At 33.7% G+C, this 27,497-nt stretch overlaps 1 protein-coding gene across 3 annotated transcripts; it reads left to right on the plus strand.

Annotated features, from left to right (window-relative positions):
- Positions 1-26,961, plus strand: RNPC3 (RNA binding region (RNP1, RRM) containing 3). 3 transcript variants are annotated; one of them, XR_009504047.1, is made up of 16 exons: positions 1-332; positions 1,486-1,533; positions 5,631-5,749; positions 6,924-7,007; positions 7,428-7,539; positions 8,642-8,710; positions 11,572-11,714; positions 14,570-14,695; positions 17,391-17,542; positions 19,492-19,653; positions 20,731-20,825; positions 20,914-20,972; positions 23,058-23,190; positions 23,900-23,971; positions 25,016-25,059; positions 25,649-25,681. XR_009504047.1 is itself a non-coding variant. In XM_059927071.1 (15 exons), the coding sequence occupies exons 1-14, from the start codon at positions 141-143 to the stop codon at positions 23,957-23,959; spliced, it is 1,554 nt and encodes a 517-aa protein (XP_059783054.1). In that variant the 5' UTR covers positions 1-140; the 3' UTR covers positions 23,960-23,971; positions 26,875-26,961. The 3 variants fall into 3 exon arrangements, 2 of the variants coding, with proteins under 2 accessions (XP_059783054.1, XP_059783053.1); XM_059927071.1 differs by lacking the exons at positions 25,016-25,059; positions 25,649-25,681 and adding an exon at positions 26,875-26,961; XM_059927070.1 differs by lacking the exon at positions 25,649-25,681 and having other exon boundaries at positions 25,016-25,435.
- Positions 26,962-27,497: the final 536 nt, after the last annotated feature.

The following is a 27,497-nucleotide window of genomic DNA, read 5'->3' on the forward strand; positions in this document are numbered from 1 at the left end:
CGAGAAGGCGACCATCTCTCGCGTTACTTCCTTGTTTCCAGAATCCTTAGCGCGAAGTGGGAAAACACTCATTTAGCTCAGCTTTTTATGATCACTGCAGTTTCTTCAGTGGCTACCCTGTTGCTGGTTCTCTGTGAGAAATGGCGGCTCCAGAACAGCCGCTGCCGATGTCGAGAGGCTGCCAGAGCTCTGCTTCGCTTTCTCCGCCGCGGGGCGACCGAACCCTTCTAGTGAGGCACCTGCCAGCCGAGCTAACCGCTGAGGAGAAAGAGGACTTACTGAAGTATTTCGGAGCGCAGTCCGTGCGCGTCCTGTCCGATAAAGGGCGACTGGTAAGGGCGCGCCGGTCCCGAGCCTCCGGGGAAGGCCCTTGGCTGTTGACCTGGGGAGGGGAAGTTCTGACAGAAGGAAGAAGACAGAAAAGAGTGAGGGAGATGCGCTTGTGTAGTGGGGGTTTCCCAGTCTTTCCTCCTTCATATCAAAATATCTTGCGTCCCAAGTCAAGTTTTAATTGGCTCGAGCCTAGGTTAGTCGCCGCGCTGCGGAAAAGGGCAAGTGAGAAAGGCAAAGAAGAAAAAATGAAAAAAGAAGCTTAGTTATGTTCCATTTTCCCATCCTGGGAATCTCGAAACTCCTCTGAATTTGGAGGTATTTCTCTTAGGCTCAAGAGTACTCTCAGAAATATGTAACGAAGGACTGTTTAAAAATCTTGGTTTACTTATAAGCCAGCGTTAAGACATTCATCAAAATAGAGGAGAAGCTACAGTAGTCGGTAACTTGAGTAAACTAGTTACAGGATTTCTACTAAGTTTTTGACGAAGATGTTCTTCATAAAAAATTTCCAACGGAATCCTTCAGGGAGCAATATTTTAAGACTGTTCCAAGTCTAACACTGGGATGTACACAATTACTTTATTTTCCTTTATACCTGAAGATGTTTTAGATGAGTTCTCTCCATTAAAATAGCAGTGGTGATGTTAAGTTTCTGCCAGATGGTCTGTGATGGGGCAAAACATCGGTGGTTAAAGTCTCCCCGGGTGTTTCTAATAATGCAGCCAGGGTTGAGAATTACTGAGTTAGGAGAAAGACCAATTTAAACTTTGCATTTGGCTATATAGAGGAAAGTTTAGATCTTAGATGCGTTATACATGTAAGATATTTTATATTTTTGGATGGTTTAAGGGTGGTCCTCTGTGTATAGTAGGGGTTTTTTAACTTATGGACTGTCGAACTACTTGAAAATATATGTAAAACACGCTGTGTGTGTGTGTGTGCCCCTTTATATGAGAAAGTCTTTCATCTCAAAGAAGTCTGATCCTAAACTGATTGAAAAGCAGTGTACTGAATTTAGTAATCAGTTAAATGATCTGGATTTCCCGTTCTTTTCTGTGATTTTATTAATGCGTCAAATCACTGTCAGCTGGTGAAATATCAGACTTCCTTATGAGAAATTATATTTGAAATAATTTGTACCTTGTTTTTCAGAAACATACAGCTTTTGCTACTTTCCCTAATGAAAAAGCAGCTATAAAGGTATGACTTTTTCTTTTCTATTATTAACAATTTTCTATTATCCAGTTTTAGTTCAAAAATGGAGCATAATGTTAAACTATAGTTTTTAAAAGCAAAAGGGTTTGTATTTTCAGAGTTTGCCCCATAGGCTACATTTGGTTTGTCATTTGGCAGATTTTGCCCAATGTTTGGACATAAGACTAGTAGATTAACTGGAACATGAATTAAAATTGAATTGTAATCTCATATGTAATTAAAAATGACGAGTTCTAAAGGATGCAGACATTGATAACTATCTCTGTAACTGTTGCAAGACAAGATGTTTTAAGCATTAAATGGAAAATACATATATTAAAAAAAAATCCTAGGGGATCATTTGCAAAGGAGGTGACCTTTGAGGTAGACCTTTAATGATTAGTTAGATTTTGAGAAGAAAACAAAGGGAGATGGACCTTCCAGGTTTAGAGAACACTAAATAAAGCTGTGGGGCATGGAAAGTTCTAAGTGGAGCAAAAACTAAGGGTTGAAATTGAAATAGGACTTGGAAGATAGGTTGAGTCTAAATTTGGGTGGAAGGGAGGGAGGGATTGAATTTTGTTTAGTAGTTATTCTTAAGGCACTTGATATATTTGAGCTGACCAGTAGTATGGTCAGGTCTGTGAAAGATATCTGGTAGAGTTCATGTAATGGATTGGATGTCGAAAAAGATGAGAGTTAGAAAGACCAAATGGAAAGCGAAGACAAGAGAAACGTTATAATGGCTAAGGCAAGAGAAAGGATCTGAATAAGGCAGTAAGAAGACAAAGGAAGAAGTAGATATACATTTGGTAGAGATTGTGTTTGTTGGTCCTGTGATCCCTGTAGATGTAGTGGTTGAGAGAGAGGGAACACTTGGAAATTTTTGGACTGAGTTATTACATTAGTTGACATGAGGGGCAGGAGTCTGTGGGCTACTTCTGTGGAAATATTTTTAAAACAATTAAAAATACGGGACTAGAGCTGAGGCAGGGTTAAAAATGGAGTTTCCTCAAGAAGGTAAATGGATATGGTTGCCCAAAGGGAGAAGAGCCAGCAAAGAAGACTGGGAGGGAGAAGTTAAAAAGGAAGTAGAACTAGAAAATAAATTCTCATGGATGCAAGGATAAGAGAGTTTTAAGAAGATAAGATCCTGTGATGACACAAGATGAAGAATGAACACAGTCTATTAGTAAAGTATTTTTATTGTGAAACTATAGAAATGACCCAAATTCTCATCAATAAGAGGAAAGGATACTTTAAATTGTAGTATATCCATACACTGGACTACAACCCTCAGAGAATGAGCTCAAATGAATATGTATTAATAAGGAATGTAGCCCAGATAGAGTACATGAATAAAGTTGCAAAACATTATATAATATGTAACCTTGGAATTTTGGAAAACTAGTATCAATACTGTGTATGTTAGTTTATGCATAGAACAAAATGTAGCAGAGCTATACACCAAATTGAATAATAAATGTCTTTCTCCAAGGATGGGATTACAGAGGACTTTCACATTATATGTATTAAAGTATAGGAAAATTTTTTTTTCAGAAAAGACCTTTTGAAATATAGCATAAAAAGTTTTTAGTAAAATATGGTAATGAAAACCACCTTGTTTTAGAGTCAAGATTAACTTGGAGGAGAGGGCATGGAACCAGTCATTGTCTAACATTAAAAATTAAAAGCCATAACTTTGAAAAGAATGTGTGACATACATTTTGAGAGGAAGAAACTTAAAACAATTCAGCTGTATTTCAGATAATCAAAGGCTCACTGATAGTAAGAGGTCTAGGCTGATTTAAGGACTTGAAAATTATTGAAACATATAGAAACTTGCTGTGTATAATGGAGTCAAATAAGGATGCATAAAGATGGTAGAATAAAATTATAGTCCCTGTTAAGGCCTAAAGTTCCATTTGTTCAAAAAATATTGAGTGCCTGCTATGTGCTAGATGCTGCTTTAGGTCTTGGGATATATCAATGAATAAAACACAGATTTATGCCCTCATCGGAGCTCACATTCTCAAAGGGGAGACAGACCATAAATAATAAACTTAATGAGTTTAATATTTTAGAAAATGATAAATGCTATAAAAAAAGAACAATAGTATCAGGAGTGCTGGGTTGGGAGGGTTAAGCTACAGTTAAGGTAGTTATGGTCATATTTGAGCAACATTTTAAAGGAAGTGAAGGAAGTTAGCTAAGGGAATTTTGGGGAAGTGCATTCCAGTAAGAGGAATAGCTGGCATGCACTAGCTTGTGGCTAAAGCAAAAACAAATGAGGGGAGATATTGAATTTGAGGTCAGAGAACTAAGAGAGGGCCATACCATGTAGGTACTGTAAGGACCGTAGATGTTACTCTGAGTAAAATTGGGAGCCATTATAGTATTGTGAGCAAAGCAGTAACATAATTCGACTTATATTTAAAAGTATCACTTTGTGTTGAGAGTAGATGGAAGGCAGGGAAGAGTAGAAACAGGGAAATCTGTTAAAAGGTTATACTGTTAATTCAGTCCAGAGATGATGGTTGCTTGGACCATGATGGTAGCAGTGGAAATGGTAGGAAATAGTCATATTCTGGATATATTTTGTAGGTAGAAGCAAACAGGATTTCTCAGTGGCTTGGATATGCAATGTGGGAAAGAGGTGTTAAGGATGGTTCCAAGATTTTTGACATGAGTAAATGAAAGAAGGGGGTTACCATCCGAAGGTTCCAGATGGAGAACATTTGAGGGGGGATGGGGAGAGAAGATTCAATTCCTGAAGTCTTAATTTTAAAATATTTAAAATTAAGAGAAGCTTTCCAGTAGTTTGGATATATGTTCCTGGATTTAAGGACAGAGGTTTGGGCTGAAATTATAAATTGGGAAATCATCAGCATAGAGATGGTTTTTAAAATTAGGGTGCTGGATTAGACAGAGAGGACCAATAATAGACCTCTGGAGTATGACATCATTAAGAGTTTGAGATGGCATAAGCCACAGTGATTGAGGAGTAGAAACCAATGAGCTGGCAAGAAACCTGTAGGAAATTATAGTGTCTAGACACCAAGTGAAGAACGTGTATGAAGGAGAGAGTGGAGTGATTGTGTTAAATGCAGTAAAATGAAGATTGAGAATTGACCATTGGTGTGGCAGTACAGAATTTGTTGTTTATGACAAGCAGTGTCAGTGGACTGATTAAGGCATGAACCTGATTGGAGTGAGTTTGAGACTGATGGGCAGAGAGGAATTTTAGATAGAGGGCATAGATAATTCTTGAGTTTTACTGCAAGAGTAATTTAAAGCAGAGTGGGGGATGGGGGCGGGTGGGGGAGAGTGATAAGTTGGATCAACAGATGAAGAAAAAATATTTTTTAGGATGGGAGAAATCAGACTATGTTTGTATGCTGATGTCAATGATCCAATAGAGGACAGAAAATTAACAATGTAGGTAGGAGCACACCCTGTACAGTTCCAGAGAGCAGAAGAGAGGCTGGGATTTAGTATACAAGTAAAACAACTAGATTTAAATAAAAACATGGATTGTTAACATGTGATAACAGATAGAAGATAGAATATGTGGATGCAGAAGCTGGTAGATGGGAAGTTACGGTGGGAAATCTGAAGTTCTCATCTTGTTGCTTCAGTTTTCTCAAAGTAGGAAACAGTATCCTAGGCTAAAAAAATGGGACAGGAGTATTGTGAGGTTGAGGAAGAAGGAAATGGTACAAAATATTGTCTTAGAGATTGGTAGAAAAAAATGAACTAATATAATAAGTGACTGTGGCTTCCTTAAGGGTCACCCTCAGATTTGTGGTTGTGAATTTAAAGTGAGACTAGCCCAATTCATTATGTTTGTTTTTCTAACCATTTTCAGCTGCCTGGGTATAGGCAGTGTTGGATTTAACCAGATCTTAGTTTTCCTAAGTGACTGGAAGCAGTTGCTTAATAAGTAATGAAGCCTTGGCAGCCTGAGATGAGAAGTGGGTAAGAAATAGCCAAGGAAATATTAAGAGCATTAACAAAAAACATGTATAAATTATTTTATATATGGTCTCTAACAAATAATTTTGGTACAGTTATTAATTTTTTTTTAACTTTTCCAACTGAAGGCATTGACAAGACTTCATCAACTGAAGCTTTTAGGTCATACTTTAGTTGTTGAATTTGCAAAAGAGCAAGATCAAGTTCATTCACCATGTCCTTCTTCAAGCACTGAAAAAAAGAAAAAGTATGTAGATAGGTTTTCATACATTTTAAAAGTGTTTTTTTTTAATCCGTTGTATTGCTCTTGGATTGTTTTCAGACTATCAAGTAAATAATTTGAAACAGTAAATGGTTATATCTCTCTACTGAATCTAGTACATTAAAGCAATATATTTGTTCATTCCTAATTGTGCGTTAGGAACCTGAGTATTGATTTAATATTAGGAATTAATCAATGTGAAGTGGGAAAAGAGTAGGGTGAAAAGCATTCAACTTTAAGTGGAGGGAAGGTAACTAGTATAAAATCCTTGTGTTAGATATAGCAAGGTGTCATGAATAGGCATGGCCTGGTATTTGGGTCCCAGCTGTAATTCTTTGTAGTTATATAACCTTTATAAATTTGCTTTACACCAGTGGTTCTCAAAGTATAATCCCTGTACCAGCTGCATCGTCTAAGATCTTGACTGAAAGAAAGATTCTTAGGCCTTAACCTAGTCCTACTGAATCAGAAATTTGGGGTATTGGGGGTGGGGAGGAGGATAGGCCCCAGCAGTCTGCGTTTTAACAGACCCTCATTGATGTACATTGAGGAAATTTGTGTGCCACTGATTTATACCATGTGAACTTCAGTTTTGGTGAGGCGGGGGTGTCAGTGAGATTTATCATACCATCTTCATAGGGTTGCTGTGAAGAGTAAATGAAAATGTGCCATGCCTTCTATAATATCTGGAATAGATACTCTTTTTCATTGGTGTTTACTTAAGAAATAGTTGAAAGTTTTACTTATGGAACTGTTTTCATAATGCCCTGTTTGAAAAGATAATATGTCATTTTTTTTTTAAATTTATTTATTTTATTTATGGCTGTGTTGGGTCTTCGTTTCTGTGCGAGGGCTTTCTCTAGTTGTGGCAAGTGGGGGCCGCTCTTCATCGCGGTGCGCGGGCCTCTCATTATCGCGGCCTCTCTTGTTGCGGAGCACAGGCTCCAGACGCGCAGGCTCAGTAATTGTGGCTCATGGGCCCAGTCGCTCCACGACATGTGGGATCTTCCCAGACCAGGGCTCGAACCCGTGTCCCCGCATTGGCAGGCAGATTCTCAACCACTGCGCCACTAGGGAAGCCCGATAATATGTCATTTTTGTATGCAATTTTTCATTCTATTTCTAAAGGTAAGATGAACTTTGATTCTGTATTTCTTAGGTCTGATGATACTGTGGAAGATGATAAAGAAAAGAAAGAACTTGATTGTTTAACCATAGAAAATGGAATTGCACCAAACCATGGGTTAGCATTTTTTGTTTGTATTTCATTGTTCTTTTGGTTTTGTTTTGGATAGGTGGTGTGTGTGTGGAATGTGTGTGTATTGCAAATAAGATAATTTTTTAAAGAACATTTTATTATATATCGTGCATATTTTTAATGTGTTGATTAAACATACTGAGCTCTAAGAGTTTGTCACTGAATTTGGTTCCATTAAAATGTTCAAAGTTGTAAGATATTCTCTGATAAGAAATGCCGTATTCTTCTCTAATGCAATCAGAAGGCAAGTAAGTTTCTTTTTAAATGTAATCAATTGGATCTGTTAGGAACAGAGTACTCTTACTGAATCATTTGAGCAATTTGTATGTTATTAGGTTACCTAAAATGAGTTATTGATATGAAACTTATTAAAACACAATAAGCATTTTAAGATATTTTTTTTAGGCTGACTTTTCCTCTAAATTCATGCCTCAAGTATATGTACCCACCACCTTCAAGCACGATTCTAGCAAACATAGTAAATGCTTTGGCAAGTGTGCCTAAGTTCTACGTACAGGTAAGTAGAATAAAATGTTGCTCAAAGTAAGTACTTGTACAACCTTATATGTTAGTTTTCATGCTAATTCTCAAATTTTTTTTTATAATAGTATTAGACTGATTCCTATAGGGACAATGATGTTTCAGTATTTTAAAGGTGTCTTAGTTTGGGCTGCTATAACTAAGTATCATAGCTTGGGGGGCTTTTAAATAATAAAAAATTATTTTTAACGGTCTGGAGGCTAGAAGTTGGAGATCAGTGTGCCAGCATGGTTAGGTTCTGGTGAGGGCCCTCTTCTGGGTTGCAGATGGCCGTTTTCTCTTTGTATCCTCATGTAGCTGAAAGAGGGTGAGAGAGCTCTCTCGTGCTTTTTATAAGGGACGCTAATCCCATTTATGGGGGTTCTACCCTTATGATCTAATTACTTCCCAAAGGCCTTATGTCCTAATACCATCCCATTGTGGGTTAGGATTCAACATAAGAATTTTGGAGGGGGACACAAACATTCAGTCCATTGCGAAAGGTAATAAAAAATTACTACATTCAAGTAAAGGCTTTTATAAACTATAGCTTAAAAATACTAACATGTTTAGTATTAATAATACTAATAAACATAAGCTAATTTGGGAAATATAATTTCTGGTGTTTCTTTGTTACTTTAGCATACACCTTTTCCTTTCTTAAAGGAAAGGACATAGAGGACCCCTCAGCAAATGCTTGAAAGTACTGACAATAAAACATTCTTTTAAGTACAAAATATAGATGATACTTATTTTCTTTGTTGTACTTCTCTGTGTTTCATAATTTCACAATAATCAAGGGAAAAAAACAGTTCAATAAATTTTTCTGTTGTAAGAACATGACATTTTTAATAATGAGAATAATTGTATTTGTAGAATAGACAAATATTTTAAGAAGGCTAATCTTCTGAGATACACCAGTGCCTGAGATATACTAGTTTAGCCCTGTCCTGGGATTATAAAGGCAAGAGGTGGTCCTTCCTTTGCACTAAAGTAATGAATAGTGTTATAGCAAAGTTTTTTAGTACATAAAATATCAAATATGAGTTGAATCATCATTTTTTCTATTTTATTTTAAATGTTTTACCACTTTTATTAAGGTGCTTCATCTTATGAATAAAATGAATTTGCCCACACCTTTTGGACCAATTACTGCAAGGCCTCCCATGGTAAGAAAGCTCTTAGAATTTTCAAGATTCAAAATTTCTCTTCCTGAGGTGAAATTATTGAGGCTAAATTTTACAAATGTTATGCCAGTGACCTCTAATTTGTATTGAAAATGAAGAACAAGTGTAAAGTTAACGTAATAATAGTCCAGTGGAGAATTGAAAGTGGGAGAAAGCCAGAACATTAAAGAGATGCTTTGGTAATAGAGGCCATCATTTCTGCCAGTGTTGTTGTTCAGGCCTTTGACCTAGGACGTTGTGCTATCCTATAGGATAGTTACATTTAACAAACTGAATTGTCTAGAATTTCCATTTTTCTGGTTTTATTAAAAGGTTGATAATTTTTTATTAGAATTTACTGTGCAGATCTATCAATAATTTCAATGGTAGGCTATGTCTGCTCTTGAATAATTTTAGTTATTATTGGTTTGGCCAAAAAGTGCCTTCAATTTTTAAGTAAAAGACACATTTTTCATTTTCACCAAGAACTTTATTGAACAGTGTATATTTACCCTTTTGTTCCACTACCTTCTGCCGTATTTCAGGCAACTTCATAATTCCATCTTCCCAAAACTTTTTATCTTTTTGAGCAAAGAACTGTTTGTTCCAGATGCCTTTTACAGTCTTCCAGGGAACTGAAACTTTTTCCATTAAGAGAATTTTGTAAAGACCAAAATAAATGGAAATCCGAAGGTGCAATGTCTGGTGAATACGGCAGATGAATCAGAACTTCCCAGCCAAGCTGTAATAGTTTTTGCCTGGTCATCAAAGAAACATGTGGTCTTGCGTTATCCTGATGGAAGGTTATGCATTTTCTGTTGGCTAATTTCGGGTGCTTTTCGTCAAGTGCTGCTTTCAGTTGGTCTAACTGGGAGCAGTACTTGTTGGAATTAATCATTTGGTTTTCTGGAAGGAGCTCATAATAGAGGACTTCCTTCCAATCCCACCATATATACATCACCTTCTTTGGATGAAGACCGGCCTTTGGTATGGTTGGTGGTGGTTCATTTTGCTTACCCCATGATCTCTTTCGTTCCACATTATTGTACAGTATCCACTTTTCATTGCCCATCACAATTTGTTTTAAAAACGGAACGTTTTCATTACGTTTAAGTAGAGAATCGCATGCGGAGATATGATCAAGAAGGATTTTTTTCACTGAACTTCCGTGGAACCCAAACATCAATGCGATTAACATAACCAAGCTGGTGCAAATGATTTTCAGTGCTCGATTTGGATATTTGGGGTATGTCGGCTCTTTCCCACGTGCTATGACATTGATTGTTCTCAATTAATTTCTCAATTTGATTGCTGTCAACTTCAACTGGTCTATCCGACTGTGGAGCATCATCCAGCAAAACTTTGCAAACCACTTTTGACACGTTTGATCAGTCACAGCACCTTCTCCGTACATTGCGCAAATCTTTTTTTGCATTTCAGTTGCGTTTTTACCTTTCTTGAAATAATAAAACATAATATGCTGAAAATGTTGCTTTTTTCTTCCATCGATATTAAAATGGCCACACAAAAATTCACCAGTTTTGATGTTTTTTTTTTAATGCATGTTGATATGACAGGCTGTCACAATACAATCTAACAAAATTGTTTCGAATGAAGTTAAAGACAACTAACCGCTAATAGAGCCATCTTATGGAAAAAAACGAACGAACCTTTTGGCCAACCCAATATTTTGCTATAGTACTCTTAGTACTTTTTTATTTTTATTTATTTTTTATTAATTGAAGTATAGTTGATTTACAATGTTGTGTTAGTTTCAGGTGTATACAGCAAAGTGAATCAGTTATGCATATGCGTATATCCACTCTTCTTTAGATTCTTTTCCCATATAGGCCATTACAGAGTATTGAGTTTCCTGTGCTATACAGTAGGTTCTTATTAGTTATCTATTTTATTTACAGTAGTGTGTATATGTCAATCCCAATCTCCCAATTTATCACTTTCCCCCTGTTGGTGATCATAAATTTGTTTTCTACATCTGTGACTCTTTCTGTTTTGTAAATAAATTCATTTCTACCATTTTTTTAGATTCCACTTATAAGTGATATCATATGATATTTATCTTTCTCTGACTTACTTTAACTCAGTATGACAGTCTCTGGGTCCATCCATGTTGCTGCAAATGGCATTACATCGTTCTTTTTTATGGCTGAGTAATATTCCATTATATATATGTACCCTTAGTACTTTTTTAGATAACAGCAATGAGAAATTATTTTGAGAGCTAACATTTAAATAGAAAATTTGCTTTCGTATTGTGTATTGGTTGCTTTTCTAATGTGTATACTATTAGCTGCATAATTTTTCTTTATAACCCCAACACCTCAATTCCTGGCACATTGCAAAGATTATGCTAGCTGCTCATAACAAATAAAACTCAAATCTTAGTAATTTAACACAATAAAAGTTATTTCTTGCTCAGGCCAAGTTCATTCCAAAAGTAGGGCAGAATGGTGTTCTCCTTTACTGAGTCACTTAAAAGATAAGTTATCTTCATTATGTGCATTCCCAAGTTGGTGAGGACATTACCATGCAGGCTGCAGATCAAGAAGAAAGAGAGAATTACATGTGTGAGAGTTTTTTATGCTAACATTTCATTGACTAAACTTCAGGTGAAATCTAACTGCAAAGGAGGTTTGGAAATTTAGTGCAGCTAAGTGCCAAGGAAGAAGAAACAAGTTTTGTGATCAGCTAAAGGCTGCTGAGACAAGTGTTTCATCAATATATGTTGAATGTGTAGAAGAAAATCATGAGGTAGAGAGATGTGAGAATCATGTATCTGAATGGAAATGGTTTTCTAAACATCATAGATTACCGTAGTATTTTTGTTTTGTTCTTTTAATTAGTATGAAGACTATATGCCACTACATGCTCCTCTTCCACCTGCATCTCCTCAGCCACCAGAGGAACCTCCTTTGCCAGATGAGGATGAGGAATTATCTAGTAAAGAATCAGAATATGAAAGCAGTGATGATGAAGACCGTCAGAGGTTGGCAATGTCAAATAATATTTGTTTAGATTCTAAGAAACATAGAATATGGGGGAGAGATTCTCTTGCTCTTCTTAAGTTTTGCATATACTTCTTCATAATTCGGGGTCTTTAGAATTTGTCCATCCCCAGCTCCCCATCGTGCTATAGATTAAGACCTGAAACTAGACATCAAGACCTAAGGGAACATTTTTGTATTATGAGTAATTTTTTGGATTGATGATTATGGTATACAGTTGATCCTCATTATTTGTTGATTCTGTATTTGCAAATTTGCCTACTTGTTACAATTTATTTATGACTTCAGCGTCAATAATTACAGTGCTTTTATGGTCTTCTGAAGACATGGGCATGTGCAGAATGGTGAAAAATTTGAGTCTCTTGACATGCACATTCCTAGATGAGGTAGACAAGGTGACATTCTGCCTTCTTGTTTCAGCTCTCATACCGTAAACAAGTGTCTTTTTCTCTGTCTATTTGTACCATGTTTTGCACATTTTTGTGCTGTTTGTTGTTGATTTTGCTGTTTAAAATGGTCTCCAAGCATAGTGTTGAAGTGCTGTCTAGTGTTTCCAAGATCAAGAAGGTTGTGATGTGCTTTATGGAGAAAATGCTGTGTGTTAAATAAACTTTGTTCAGGCCTGAGTTATAGCACTGTTGACTCTGAGTTCAATGTTAATGAATCAACAATATATATTAAATAAGGTGTTCTTAAACAGAAACACACATAAAACTAGGCATGTATTGATCAACTGATGAAATGTGAGCACATGCTTGCAGGAACATCACTGCCCTAGGGGCAGTGATCCATTATTCACTAATTCAGTATTTGTGGAGACTTTACAGAACAAAATTAAGTTGTATTTCTGTTTTTGTCAGCTTATTCCCCTGGACTTTATTCACCTCAGAATAATTTCTAGAGCAATTCTATAGGATTTTATACAAAAACATTCACAAAAATTACTGCAAATGAATTATTCTTTTATTGGTTGCTCTTGATGATCTATATATATTTTGTTTAAAGATTCTGGCAAAGAGCAATAAATTGTTAATAATGTTCAGGTATATAATCCACAGCATAGCCTAAAACAGGAATTGCTAAACATTTTCTATATAGGGCCAAAGAGTTCTGTTGTAGTGGAAAGCAGCCATAGATGATACCTAAATGAGTGGATGTTGCTATCTTCCAACAAAACTTTTTATTTAAAAAAAACAGACACTGACTAGATTTGGTCCTTTGGCTGTAATTTGTCAACCCCTAGCCTAAAAGACCTGTGTAGGCCAATGATGGGAATCTTAGGCAGATATGCACAGAAGCAACCAGATACAGAAGGAGTGGTTGACCGGAGTCAAAATCCAAGCAGAGAATCTAAGCAACATATACAAGTAATCAGCAGCAATTTGACTACTATTGAGGCAACATCCACTTGAGTAGTGGCTCCATATATATTCTCTTTCTAAGGAAGGAGTTATGTTGGAACTACTAAAATGGGAGTGAATAGACTATCTGTCTTGAATAGAGACAATAAGGAAGGCTGGCAGTTCTTAATAGACTAACTTGTTGCTAAATAAAGAATGTAGAACATTGCAATGGGCTAATTACTTAACCTGTAAATTTTATTTTCTTTATAAAAATAATGATAGTCATGAGAAATGCTTTAATAGGCTAGCTAAAACCATTTTTGTTTTTGTTTATTTAGGTTTCCATTTAGGGATGTAGTGAGGAATTCTGCTAATGCATCTTGAGTCATGAGAACAAAGCCTTTGCATGAACTGACCTCTGGTTTCATGCTTCTCTGTTATCTTCTGGAATATTATAAAATATGCCACTATGTATTTGTCAGCAAATGTCTATTGATTACTTACTTAACATATGCCTTGCACTGTGTAGAGCCTTAGTATACTTTGGGTGAGCAATCTATGAATATAGACATATATTTTGTATAACTGGATATATTCATAAAATTTTTGGTAAACCGTGATTGTTAAGAGGCTTTAAAAATTTATAACATACGTTTTCATTTTTCCTCGCTTAAGGAAAAAAGGTTTAAAACTTATTTTAACCAAATTCTTCTTCACTACATTTTACTGTGCTTGTTTTGCTTTCAAATTTCACAAACTTAACTCTGGGGAAGTAGAGCTGTGACTAGTGGTTTTTGAACTTGCTCTGTGGAAGCACTATATCTGATTCTGTGGAAGATCCAAAAAAGCCTAAACAAGATCTATTCTAAATATTATTCATAATCATAATGGAGATAAGCTATGTATAAGGTATCGATTGTCACCCCTTGATTGATTAAGCCACTTCAGAGTATAGTATATGAAAACCCTGTTCTCAAGTTAAGTATCTTGTTTATATAATATGCTTTCCAACAATTATGCACAAAATATTTTTAAGTAAAAGTACTTAAGTCCAGGTTCTCTTTAATAATTAGAATATGAATCAAAATAATTTTACTGTGTTCGTAAGGTCTTTTGAATATTAGTCAAGAAAAGAGCAATAAAGTTACATAGATTATATTTAGTGTATTTTGTTTAACTTTTTGGCATCTAAGTTCAGTCATTTGGGCAACTAATAATTTTTTTAGTAAAACATATCTTTAAAAATGACAGATTGCAATTAAGTAAATTCCCAATTCCTTCAAACTAAGATGAAAGTTGAGCAAGGAGATTTGTAACTTGAGCTTTTGTCAGATTGATTATATCTTACTTGATGGCTTAGAAATTATACTTACGCCATACAAATCATTTTATAATTTATAAGCTCAAATACAAATTTGTTTAACAAAAGGAGTTGTAAATAGCTATGCTTCTACACAAAGAAATCTTTTCTACTTTTCTTTCCTCCAATGTAGAATGACCAAACTAATGGAACTAGCAAATCTTCAGCCCAAAAGACCAAAAACAATAAAGCAGCGCCATGTGAGAAAAAAGAGAAAAATAAAGGATATGTTGAATATACCATCATCTGCTTCACACAGGTAATTTTGTTTTGGATTATAAGATAAGGGTTCTGTATGTACCTTGTCTGATTGCTTAACTCAAATCATTCCTCACTCTGACTTTTATTTCATCAGTCCACCGGTTTACCAGTGACTGCTTATTTGCCAAATTCACAAGTATCCTTAATTCTCAAAGTTGACCAGCATTTGATACTATTGACTACCCCAGGTTTCAAAATTGTCCACCCTTAATTTTACATTCTCTTTTTTTATTTCTCATCTTACTTCCTCTCTTCCTCTTTTCCTTCCTACTTTTTTCTTTTGTGACTTTCTCTTACTCACTCACTTGCTTTTTTTTTTTTAAATACTGGATTCCATATACTCCTGTCCATTGTCATTTTCTGTTCATATATTTATACTCCTTGTTAATATCATTAATTTTTTTATAGTTCACCTGTTGCAGCTAATAGATTCCAAATCTCCATCTCTAGAATTAACCTCCTGAGATCTAAAGTCTTCATTTCCAGCTTCCTATTTGCATACTCAGTGTCTTGTAGGCACTTAAGATATTATCCAAAACAAAATTCATTTACTTTCCTTTCATTATCTCTTTCTCCTCCTGCATTCACAGTTTTGATAATGGCATCCATCACCAGTGTGTTTATATGAAATTTTGTTAATTTCTCCTAACTCCACTACCTGATATCAAACATTATTTTACTTCAAAGTACCCTACCTGGTAAAAGTTCACATGGCTTAGCACACAGGACCCACCTTTAAATATTTATCAAATATGTGATAAGTTCTCTGCTAAATATTATGTGTTTTGGAACATTCTTCCAAAGCTCAGTGGTATCTTTTCAAACAGTGAGGTAATAGTCTTATGGGTAAGTAAGTCATATGCACAGATGACTGTTGCATTAGCAATTATAATAAATGACATACGAAGAAGATGTAACTATGAAGGGTTGTGAGGAAGGAGAGGTCACAGCCAGTCAAGAAATCTGGAAAGACTTTAAGAGGGAGGAGACATTTGAGCTGGGCTTGAAGGATGAGAGGCAAAACTTAGGCAGGGAAGAGATATCCAGTGTGAATGAAAAAGTGAGTTTCCAGAGGTAGGAAAATTTGGTGCATAGGAATAAAAATGATGAAGGGGAAAGCTAGAAGGATGTGGAGATATCTGCCTTAAATGTTAAGTTATGGTGTTTGAATACATTGAGGGAGCCATTGTAATGCCATTGATATTAAAAACAATTAAGAATTTCTTTCAGACTTTGTCACCTTGTAATAAACTTTCCAGGAAAATTATGTAGATGTTGGGTGATGGCCTGGGCTATGGGTACGAAAGAATTTTATTAGGTATAAATTAACTTCTGACTATGTCTTAAACTTTCTGTTAGAGTAGAGAAATTGCCAATGAAATAGTACTTATTACTGTGTATTTCGTTTGAAATATATTGTCCTTTTTTTCCTTTTTCACTGATTATCTGACACTTTGCTTAACAAATTTTCTTTGAAATTATGGCAGAAATTTTACTTGCCTTTTTGCCATGGAATTCTATGTATTTTAATATCTTAATCGGATGAAAATTGCCGTTAATTGCAATTTTAATTTTATTCAGCTTTTCTACAAGGTAAATTTCCCTTGAACTTGTAAGTAACTTTATAAGTTGAGGAAAAAGTTTGTTAAAATGATCTTTTTACATTTTTAAAGGAATGGGTCTTTGGGTTTTTTTAAATTACTCTTTCATGTTAAGTATACATAATATGATGCATATTTCCCACCTATGTATGTTTTGACACCACAGTCCCATGCTTTTGATCTGTAGCAGCACCAAACAATTAAAAATTAATACAGTTGACCCCTCAACAGCACGGGTTTGAACTGTGTGGGTCCACTTATATGCAGACTTTTTCTCAATAAATACTACAGTACTACATGACTTGAGGTTGGTTGAATCCCTAGATATGGATCCATAGATAATCTAGAGGAACCATGGATATGGAGGGCTGATGAAGTTATATACAGCTGTTCAACCGCTGCAGGGTTGGGGCCCTTAACCCCTAAGTTGTTCAAGGGTCAGCTGTAATGTGAACCAATTAAATTTTCCAATAGCCACATTAAAAGATAAAATTAATTGTAATAATATATTTTATTCAACTGATTATATCTGAAATGTTATTTTAGCATATAATTAATATAAAATGTTATTAAAACGTTTTATATTTCTTTTTTCACACCAAGTTGTTAAACTCTGGTGTATATTTTGTACTTAGAGCATAAGTACAGCAACATTTCAAATTCTTATTAGCCACATGTGGCTTGTGGCTACTGCATTGACCTGCATAGGTTTATTATATATAGTATATAGAATACAGTGCATAAAATGCTTACATTAAACATAGAATGAACTTTTTTGCTTATTGGTAAATATCCTGAAGTTTAGAATCAATAGTCCTAAAGTCCTGTCTCTGTCATTTACTGAGTGACTTTATGCAATTTCTTAACATCCTTTAGCCTCAAACTCCTTATCTGTCTAAACTAGGAATTTAATAATACCTATATGAGAACATTTGTTAGGATTTATTGAAGTTAAATGTAAGTTACTTTGTTCAATGCCTATAGTGTGTTTTATCAGTGTTAGCTTTTTAAATTTAAAGTAAATATGAAATAATGTTTTACTCAAAATTTTATTTGCAATTACAAAGTAATGCTGTGATTGTTTGTAAACAGCAGTTTACATCCAGTGTTGTTACCTTCGGATGTATTTGACCAACCACAACCTGTAGGTAATAAAAAAATTGAATTCCATATATCTACCGACATGTCAGCTGCATTTAAGAAAGATTTAGAAAAAGAACAAAATTGTGAAGAACAAAATTGTGGTAAGCATATTCCAGTTCTTTAACATGCTATGTAAAAATTCTTCTCAGTTTTTTTTGTATTAGAATTAAATTTTATATGTTTTTGTTTTTTAGTATTTGTGAATATATTTGAAATATGAAATTAGGTCTTTGTTAGTGTCTTAGAATACTATCCATTTTAAACTTTTTTATATAACTAAAATTGGAGCTTAGTGGTAAGATTGTCACAGTTACCTTTTGCTAGTAATGAACTCTGGGGTGAGGTTTAGTCTCGTTTTTGCTGATGTTTACACTAAAAATATGATAAAAGTTTCTTGTATTGATCTGTTTTTTCATTGCTTGTTATATGTGATGCTCTGGTTTTATTAGTACAGTTGTATTTTTGGTTAGGGAAACTGTGATTATTTTTTGAGTTGTAGATTTCATGTAAAATTTTTTTTTTTTTAATCCAAAAGACATGGAAGATTGTTTACAAGATACTGTTTGTAAGTTTGAAGATAATGTATTGAAATTACAGATTTTTTTCTGCTTATTTTAAACAATTTGATGTTATACTACAGTGGCATTTCTTTGTTCTTTAATTTTTAAATTTCAGAAATAATACCAGCTTATAGAAAAAAATATAATCAAAACAGGAGCATATAAAGTTTTAAAAAGTTAACACCTCAAACCCCACTGTTCCCTATCCCAATACTTAGAGATAACCATTGTTAATAATTTGGTATGAAAATAGTCCTTCCAGATCTTATCCTATACTTGTGTATAAACATTTTATTTTCCCTTACTTCTTTTTTTAAATAGCCATCATGGGTTACTTTTTTATGGCTGCATAGCACTCCATAGTATAGTTATAACAATCTTTATTATACTCTATTGATAGAAGTTGAGGTTGTTTCCATTTTTTTTATTATTACAGAAAATTCTGGAATATACATTTTTGTACATATATCTTTGAGCACTTGTGTGAATATAGGATAGAGTTCTAGTAAGTATTGCAAATGTACTGAGTGATAAACTGTAACTGGTTTTAATTCCTGTCTCTCTGATGGTTAGTGAGAATGCATTGCCTTTTCAGATAGCTCCTTTTTTGTTTGTTTCAGTATTTATATTTGTATTTTTGTATGGTTTTCTTTCTTATGTCATGGCTAGTCACCCCTTGACACAGATTTTTATTTTTTTAAGTTTAATTTGCTCAAGGACTTAGACCTTTGTGAGAGGGGGACAATCGTCCCATTCTGCATCAACGTAGAGTAATGCTGAATTAACAGTAAAAACAGTTTTAAAAGTTTTTTTCTTACTGTTGCCTTCAGGCCACAGGAGGTCTGTTGGTACGACGGCTTTTCTATGTTATAAGGAGACTTTTATAATCCTAAATATGGCATGTTATTTGCATCATTTTCACAGCTTTTTTAGGGTTTTGTTTGTTTTTTTAGGTAGTATAACTAGAATTTTTCTACTGAATGTTTAATCCTGTCCTTCCCAACCCTCTCCCCCAAGTCAGTTTAATTTTTGCTGAAGCTAAAATTCATGTTTTCTGAATGTAATCCATTATGTTGCTATGTTGTAAATTTAAAATTTATAATGGTTTTTAATTTTCCTAATTGAATAAGTAATTAAGTGTGCAAATACTTCTTTTTCCTGACTTTGATTAGGATTGGCTCTTTTTTTTTTTGGTGAGAAGTATAATGGATATTTTTTTAGTACCCTCAAATGAAAGTGTCTTATTTTATGATTTTCATGTTCTAGTGGCAGAGTTGAGTAGTCATGATAGAAACCATATGGCCTGCAAAGCCTAAAGTATTTACTGTTTGAACCTTTATAGAAAAAGTTTGCTTATCCCTGTTTCAGAGTATTGAGAAAAACACCAAAGAGTTTTAGTGCTAGAATATATCTTAAAAATTAAAAATGGAAAAGAAAAACTGTTTTGAAGGGAGGGATTTTTAATGGCTGATGTCACTGTTAACTCTTAGACTTACCTGCTTCTGAAGTTGATGCATCCAATATAGGATTTGGAAAAATCTTCCCAAAACCAAATTTGAGCATCGCAGAGGAGATTAAAGAAGACTCTGATGAAATGCCATCAGAATGTATTTCTAGAAGGGAGTTGGAAAAGGGCAGAATTTCTAGAGAAGGTAATTTTCATGAAGTAAACCAGCATTTATTCCATTTTACATTTCTTTGCCCCTTCAGAAGCAAAACAAATCTCTTCATGTTGTTTACTTTATTCAAAGCACATGCTTCGAAATATCTCTCCAGTTAATGTTTTTAATCACCACTTTTGGTTTTTAGTACTCATACTTTATAGGGAGGAAAGTATCTCTCAGTATAATGTTTCCAGTCTATATGTATTTGGAAGAATGTTTTCATTCCTGAAACTTATATGACGTGTTAAATCAGTGTGGCCCACAGTCTGGAATTCTGTATTCTGTATACAGTTGATAGACCATCACAGTACTATATCTGAGATGTATGCAGAGCAATTATTTGTCTAAAAAAAAATAGTTTTAACTATTTGGTGACTAAAAGCCTGTGTTTATGAATTTTATATCCTAATGTGATAGTTTTTTACTTCTTAATGGATTTTTCTTGTTTTAGTATATTTTAGGAAAATATTTAGGGGTTTTAGATTGACATGTAACACATTATAATTTTTCCCATAATAATGGGAAACAGACTTCCAACTGACATATTTTTGCCTAGAACATCTAGTTGTCAGGAAAGATGGTAATTGTCACTAAATAGGAGTAGCCGTATATTCAGAAGCCACAGTTTGCCTGAAATACTTGATTATTACATTTGAGTACTTTATTTTTACATTTGAATATATTGGTGCTGGTAGTTTGGGAGATTGACTTTAAGCAAAATAATTACACAAATATTTGGTAGCATCTTTATGCTTTAGTTTTTTTAATAAAATAACTCATCTTAAAGTTAAGCTTTACAGAATTTTAACAGAAATATTTTATTTGATAAATTTTAGTTATTCTAGATGCCTGAAATTTATAAACTTATTTTCATATCACCACTTTAGATTTTTAATGGGTATTTTTATCCCATTAGTAACATTGCCATTAATTTGTATGGTTTTAACATTTTCTTAATGCTTATTTTGTCTATTTAACAGATATATTTGAATGCTATTATAGTTTTTCTTTGAAAAATTGATGAAACTGTCTTAATTTTATATCCTTGTTTTGTTTTTATATAAGAAATGGAAACACTTTCAGTTTTTAGAAGTTATGAACCTGGTGAACCAAACTGTAGAATTTATGTAAAGAATTTAGCTAAACAAGTTCAAGAAAAGGTAAGTTGAAATTTATAAATTGGTTTTATTATTTTACATGTTTTTCCCCTGGCTTTCCTTATTAGTCTTTTCCTTGTTGAAATTCTAGGACCTTAAATTTATTTTTGGAAGATACGTTGACTTTTCGTCGGAAACACAACGCATAATGTAAGTGGCATGTATATTCTCAAATTGTGTTTTGTTTTTAATCTGCTAGGAATTAGCCCTTTTTTAAACATCAGTTCCCCTTTAGAGATTAAAATTATATGAAGAAATTTATCTTTTAGACATCTAGAGCAAGAGTCAGCAAACTTCTTTTTAAATTGACAGATAGTAAAAATTTAATATTTTTATACTAAAATACTATGGTGTCTGTTGCAACTACTCAGTTTTGTCTTTGTGGCATTAAAGCAGCTGTAAACAATACATAAATGAATATTAATGGCTGAGTTCCAATAAAGCATTATTTATAGAAACAGGCCTCAATCCCTAGCTCTAAAGCAGTGGTTCTCAAACTTTAACCTGTGTAAGAGCTTATTAAAACCATTTCCTTGGTCTATCTCTAGACAGTCTGATATTCTAGGTTGAGATAGGGCCCATGAATTTGTGTTTCTAAAATCTGTATGGATGATGACTAAGCTGCTGGTCCAAAGATTACATTTTGAAAACTAGCATTTTAATGACTCATCCAGGAATATGTAGCAGTCAGGCAGAGTTTTTTAGATTCTTACCATGGCAGTAACTTCTCTTCGTTCAGTTGGGAAGGCTTCCAATTTTATGAGTGCAAAAGAGAAGGATATGATTTGTAAATGATATAAAAGCTAACGTTTGGAGTTAGAATTTCGTTCTTTAAAATTTTATAATTGGTTAACTCTAAAGTATGTAAGACCTTGGCCATATAAATTAGAAGTAAAGAAAATTAGAAAAGGTAAGGAGAGAGACTTTTGAATGGAGGTAAATTAGAGAAATGACTGTAGTTAATTTTGCTTAAATCTTCATGTGAAACTAATATTTTTAAAGTCTTATCTGGGCTGTGTACCTTTTTATATAGGCATGCACAGTGAGCACCATGTCTTAAAAACCATGTCCACTTTATATTCATTAGTGACAGATATATCTTACCAGGATACCAAAAGTTTATGTTGCTGGCCATGCAAAATACTGGCCCTTTTTCTTGTTGCCGCCTTTGAATCATAATTATAAGGGGAAAAAATTTAAAAATAGATAATATGTGTGTGGGTATATATATATAAATATATGTATATGTCACATAGATATATATAAATATATGTATTGTGTATCTGTGTATATATATATGCGCACACATATATATATATATCATGTATATACATTCTATTTCCAGTATTGCCTGCCATTAGAATTTGAAGGGAAAAGAAAATTCTATATTGAGAAAGCTGTACACATCAAAATGATGAATTAGTAATTGTCTCCTGTGGGACTAGTCATGTGTATTTGTTAGAAAAGGATTTAGCTGCATTTTTGGATACTTTAAGCATTCTTTATATGCTTTTGCTAGTCAAATAGACTAAATGCTAGGAGGTACTTTAGTTATAAATTAGTCTGTTTTTTTAAGAGTTTTGAGTATAGTTTCCTCCCCCAAAATGTTGAAAAATGAATACACTAGGGAATAATAGAAGACTACACTTGGAATACAAATTCTGGTTTGTGTTTTTGGCTTTAACTTTAGTGATCGGTGTGACCTTGAAGAAGTCACTCCGTCTCTACACATCATCTGTAAAATGGTGGTTTTTGACTAGATGATCAGTAAAGTCCCTTCCTACTCTGAAATTCCATGTTACTTTTCTGTAGTTTCTGTCAGCCCTTTTATTCTTGGTCATATAGTTGTTTTTTTTTACTTGAGTAAATATCAGTAGTATTAAATTGGCTGAATAAAACTGTTTAAAAATAGAGATATGAAAGAAAAACTTACGAAGTTTGCTTTTATAGTTGCTAGTAATATGATTTTTAAATCACATATATTTATAACAGCTAAAAAAAGATAAGCATATCATCAAAATAATTCTATAAGTATTACCTACTTACAGAATCAATTTTAGAACAGAATATAAAATATAATTTTACAAAGCCTGAGTAATGTGCTAATCAGATAGTATAGTCATTTTTATTCTGAAATAGCAAATTTTTAAATTGTTGAATACATTCCCATTGACTTCATCAGAATTCTTTGACAATTCTTTGAGTCAAAACCATTCTTTCTTCCATGACTTCTAGGTTTGATATACGCTTGATGAAAGAAGGTCGCATGAAAGGACAAGCTTTCATTGGACTTCCAAATGAAAAAGCAGCAGCAAAAGCATTAAAGGAAGCTAATGGATACATTCTTTTTGGAAAACCTATGGTGGTTGTATCCTTCAAATCGTCTGTTCCAAGACTTATGGATCAATAGTTTTTAGGAGTAAGGGTATAATTGAAACCAATTTTTATATTATCCTTCATCTCAACAGCTGGCATTCTAGCTTGAGAATACTCAGTTATAAATATATTTAGTTGAGTCAAATGGTAATGTTATTTAAATTTTTATTGGAAAATAAGCATCATGAGGTTATTAAAATCCAGCCAAGTCTAAACATTTTACTTAATACAGCTTAAAATATACATACTCATGCTAAGCCTAAAATACTACAGTATCCAGAAGTACATTTGGAATCGTTAAAGAAAGATATGATTCGTTGTAGTTTTATTATTGTATATTTTATTGTATTATAATCCATATTTATGTTTGAGAATTTTAATAACAAAATATATCATTGATTGACCATCCTGCTTTCAGTAGTTAATGCAGTTTCAAACTAGAAATCAGTGGGATAAATGAAGGAGCGAGCAAAGGTCTAGGTGTAAAAAATGACTAAAAGAAAAGGTGAATTTTTTACTTCTTCCCCAGATCTTGGACAGCTAGGAGGCAGTCAACAAATATTTGATGAATGACTGAGTAGGAAGACAAATATATAGATAAATTAAAAACTACTCCTACCCTACATTAGGAAGTTCTTGACAATTCTTTAGAAAAGATTACTTTCATGTTTGTGAAGAAAACCTTAATGTTTAAATATTAGCAGTTTGCTCGATCTGCTAGACCAAAACAAGACTCTAAAGAAGGAAAAAGAAAGTGTTAAAAATTAGTAAAGGTAAGTGTGGAGATAACGTAATAAAAGGACAAGACTTTCTTGAGATAAAATTAAGGAAGGATAAAAGCCTGAGAGAATAGTAATTCGTGTACCTTCTAACGTTTTTAAAGGATCCTCCCTCTGACTCTTTCTGTCTATGCAGTTAATTTCCATTAAACTTCACGATTAAAACTATGGAATAAAACCTATTTGTATGTAAAAATTAAATTTGGGGAATGAATTTTATAAGGGCAGTGTATCTTTATTAGTCTTTATTTACTTTTTCTTCATAGAGTAAAGCAGTAGTTCTTAAATTTTAACATGTATTATAATCACCTAGAGGGCCTGATAAAACAGAGATTACTGGGTTTCCCCTCACCCCCACCCAGAGTTTCTGATTCAGTCGGTCTGCAAGGGGGTTGGGCCTTGGGTAGTCAATCATCCCTAGTTTTCCTGTGATTAAGGGGTTTTCCAGGATACTGGACTTTTTAATGCTAACACTGGGAAAGTGTCTGCCACGCCAGGACAAGTTGGTTACCCTTGGTGGGACCTGAGAATTTGCATTGCTAATTACTAATTGTACACCTCACAGAAATAGGTACATATTTTTTTGGAATCAAGTATTTCATCTTTCAAATAAGCAATTTTAATTCATACTTAAGTAATTTAATGATTAAAAATGGTAGAATTAAGCATTTTATGTCACATTGATTTAAGAAAGATGAGTAGAAATATATTTCTTTTGTTTTTTATTATTTTAAATCTTTCTGCCTTAGTATATTGGAAGAACATGAAGTAAGTGAGCCAGAATTACTGATGGTTAAGCTGAAAAAATGATATAAAGAAAATTTTGCCTAATGTTTATGCCTTTTGGGAGGCACCTTGAATATTTGAATTTTGTTGTGAAGTGTCTACATTGGTATAGTCAGAAGTCTTACAAATAGCTTAGAAGAAAAGATAAAAATAAACCATTTTCAGTGTATGTTTAAAAAAAATCATTTTATTTGTAAATCTAACATGAAAAATCAGAAAAAAATTAAATTGCATTCTGCTGTTCTTCTTTAGAAGCATTCCTGCGTAAATACTGCTGTAATACTGTCATACAAAGTGTATCCTTTCTTGTCGTATCCTTTTTGGGGCAGTGCTTTTTGGATTTTCCTGCAAGTGTTTTGTCTCTCCCCAACCCATTGATCCAGTTTAAGCAATAATTTTTTTACAATGTATTGAAATGAAGTATTTTTAAAATTATCTGTGTTGATTGAACAAATCTTTTATATGGTTTTTAGATTTGTTGCTGAATTTTCTGTGCTGTCCTTTAGGTTATGTAGTTTTGCCAGGGAAAGTTAGTGAATCAGGTCAGCTTTTTACTTGGACAAGGTATACATTTGCTTTAACACAAATTTTATTCTTGTTTCTTCTATTTATGTATTTTCTAAACCTAATTCAGTAACATATATGTTTTCTTTTTCATGATGTATTTCATGATTTAGGTGTTCTGTATATATAATGTGCTGTAAAATTTGATTGGTTTTTTTTTTTTCCTATTAAAAAGTACATTTGTTGAAAATTTAAATAACTGGATTTCAATGTAAATTCCAAATAAGAGTAGCAGACCTTACATCTGAGGTTTTATTATTGAGATAGCAGGTAGAAGTATCTTTTTTCCTCTTTCTTTTTCTAAGCAAAGTAAAACAAAAGGAATAAGAAAAGAGTAACAGAGAGGAGAAGACATAATGTTGACTCAGGGTAGCTCAATAAGTGGAAAGAAAAATTCTGGTAGGTATGTAAGAGCAGTGGTTTCCAGACTAGTTGATAACCAGAACCACCTGAACAGTGGTTCTCAGTTTTGGCTGCATATTGGAATGACTTGTGGAACTTTTTAAAAAAAATACTGACTAGGGCTTCCCTGGTGGCGCAGTGGTTGAGAGTCTGCCTGCCGATGCAGGGCACACGGGTTCGAGCCCTGGTCTGGGAGGATCCCACGTGCCGCGGAGCAGCTGGGCCCGTGAGCCACAATTACTGAGCCTGCGCGTCTGGAGCCTGTGCTCCGCAGCAGGAGGGGCCGCGATAGTGAGAGGCCCGCGCACCGCGATGAAGAGTGGCCCCCGCTTGCCGCGGCTGGAGAGGGCCCTCGCACAGAGGCGAAGACCCAACACAGCCAAAAATAAATAAATAAATAAACAAAGTAAACAATGCTTTAAAAAAAAAAAATACTGACTAAAGAAAACAATAATAATAAACTAAAAAAATATACTGATGCCTGGGTTTCTCCCCCAGAGTTTTGATTCAGTGGTCTGGATTGCAGCATACATATTAGGATTTTCAGATCTCCCAAAGTATTGGTTCTAATGTGCAACCAAGGTTGAGAACCACTGAGGAAGAATTTTTACACGTAAAGATTCCTGCACTCTGCCCTAGAGCTAATAAATCAGAATCTCTGGAATCGGGACCAAGAATCTAATTTTAAAAGGTCCCTCAGTAGTTCTAAGGACTGACCAGTTTGGATTCTACTTGTTAGATTAAAATGGTAAGGTGGATCCGAGACACCAACCTAACCATCTAAACTTTTATAAGTAGGAAAATAAAGCATTGGAGCCCTTTACATTTCTTTCTTGCAAATCCTGCTATAAATAGTACGATGAAACCAATGAAAAATTCTGTTAATCATTGTCACTCTGAGTACAAAAAGTTAGAGATACTGAAATTGTTGTTACTTTTTTCTATTGGCACAGTTAAAATGTTTTATTTTTTAATGTTATAAATCAGTTTCTGTGTAAGCTGTTTATTTAGACAATTAAAATTTTGTTGTACTGACATGATTCACTAATTTTCTAAATATAAATGTTTTAGCTTTTAGTTATTTTAAAACTAGTGAACTGTTTTATAATCATGATTACTTTTAATGAATTTTTATGGTATTTTAGGTTCCATTTGAATTTTTCATATCTCTCAAGTGCTTTCCAACTTTGTGGAGATGAAATTGACCACCTGGACTATGGAACTGTGCGTAACAGCTTTTAAAGTGTATTTAAAAATTAAAACTATATGCATTTAAATCAGTTTATTAGAGATATATCACATGTATTTTAATCATCTTCCTCATATATAATAAATTATTTTCTTTCCAATAAAATAATGATCTTAATTTTTCTTTGTTTTATATATCAAGGAAAGTGTAATTTGATAATTACATAAATTTTTTATTATGTAGTTTTATATTAAATGTAAATTTTCTTTTATGATTACAAATATTGCCCTTTTTTCATTCTTACCTGGATACTAATGCACTTACCATTTTTTTTTTATAGTAATCTTATTTCTTGTAATTATTCTAGGAGTGGTTTTGATTGGCTATGAGTTTTGATGATTTTTTTTGTTGTTGATTTTGTTTTTGTTTTTGTTTTTGTTTTTTTAGTAGTGGGGGATTTTTCACAGTTTAGGGAATTTGTATCCTTGCCCTAACTTAGTCTTCCAGTTTTGTGTCCCCCAGTCTATCAGAATGTCAGTCAGTGGTGTAAATGTTTCTCATATAAAATTATTCTGTTCC

Source organism: Balaenoptera ricei, chromosome 1, assembly GCF_028023285.1.
Source record: "Balaenoptera ricei isolate mBalRic1 chromosome 1, mBalRic1.hap2, whole genome shotgun sequence".
Classification (NCBI taxonomy): Eukaryota; Metazoa; Chordata; class Mammalia; order Artiodactyla; family Balaenopteridae; genus Balaenoptera; species Balaenoptera ricei.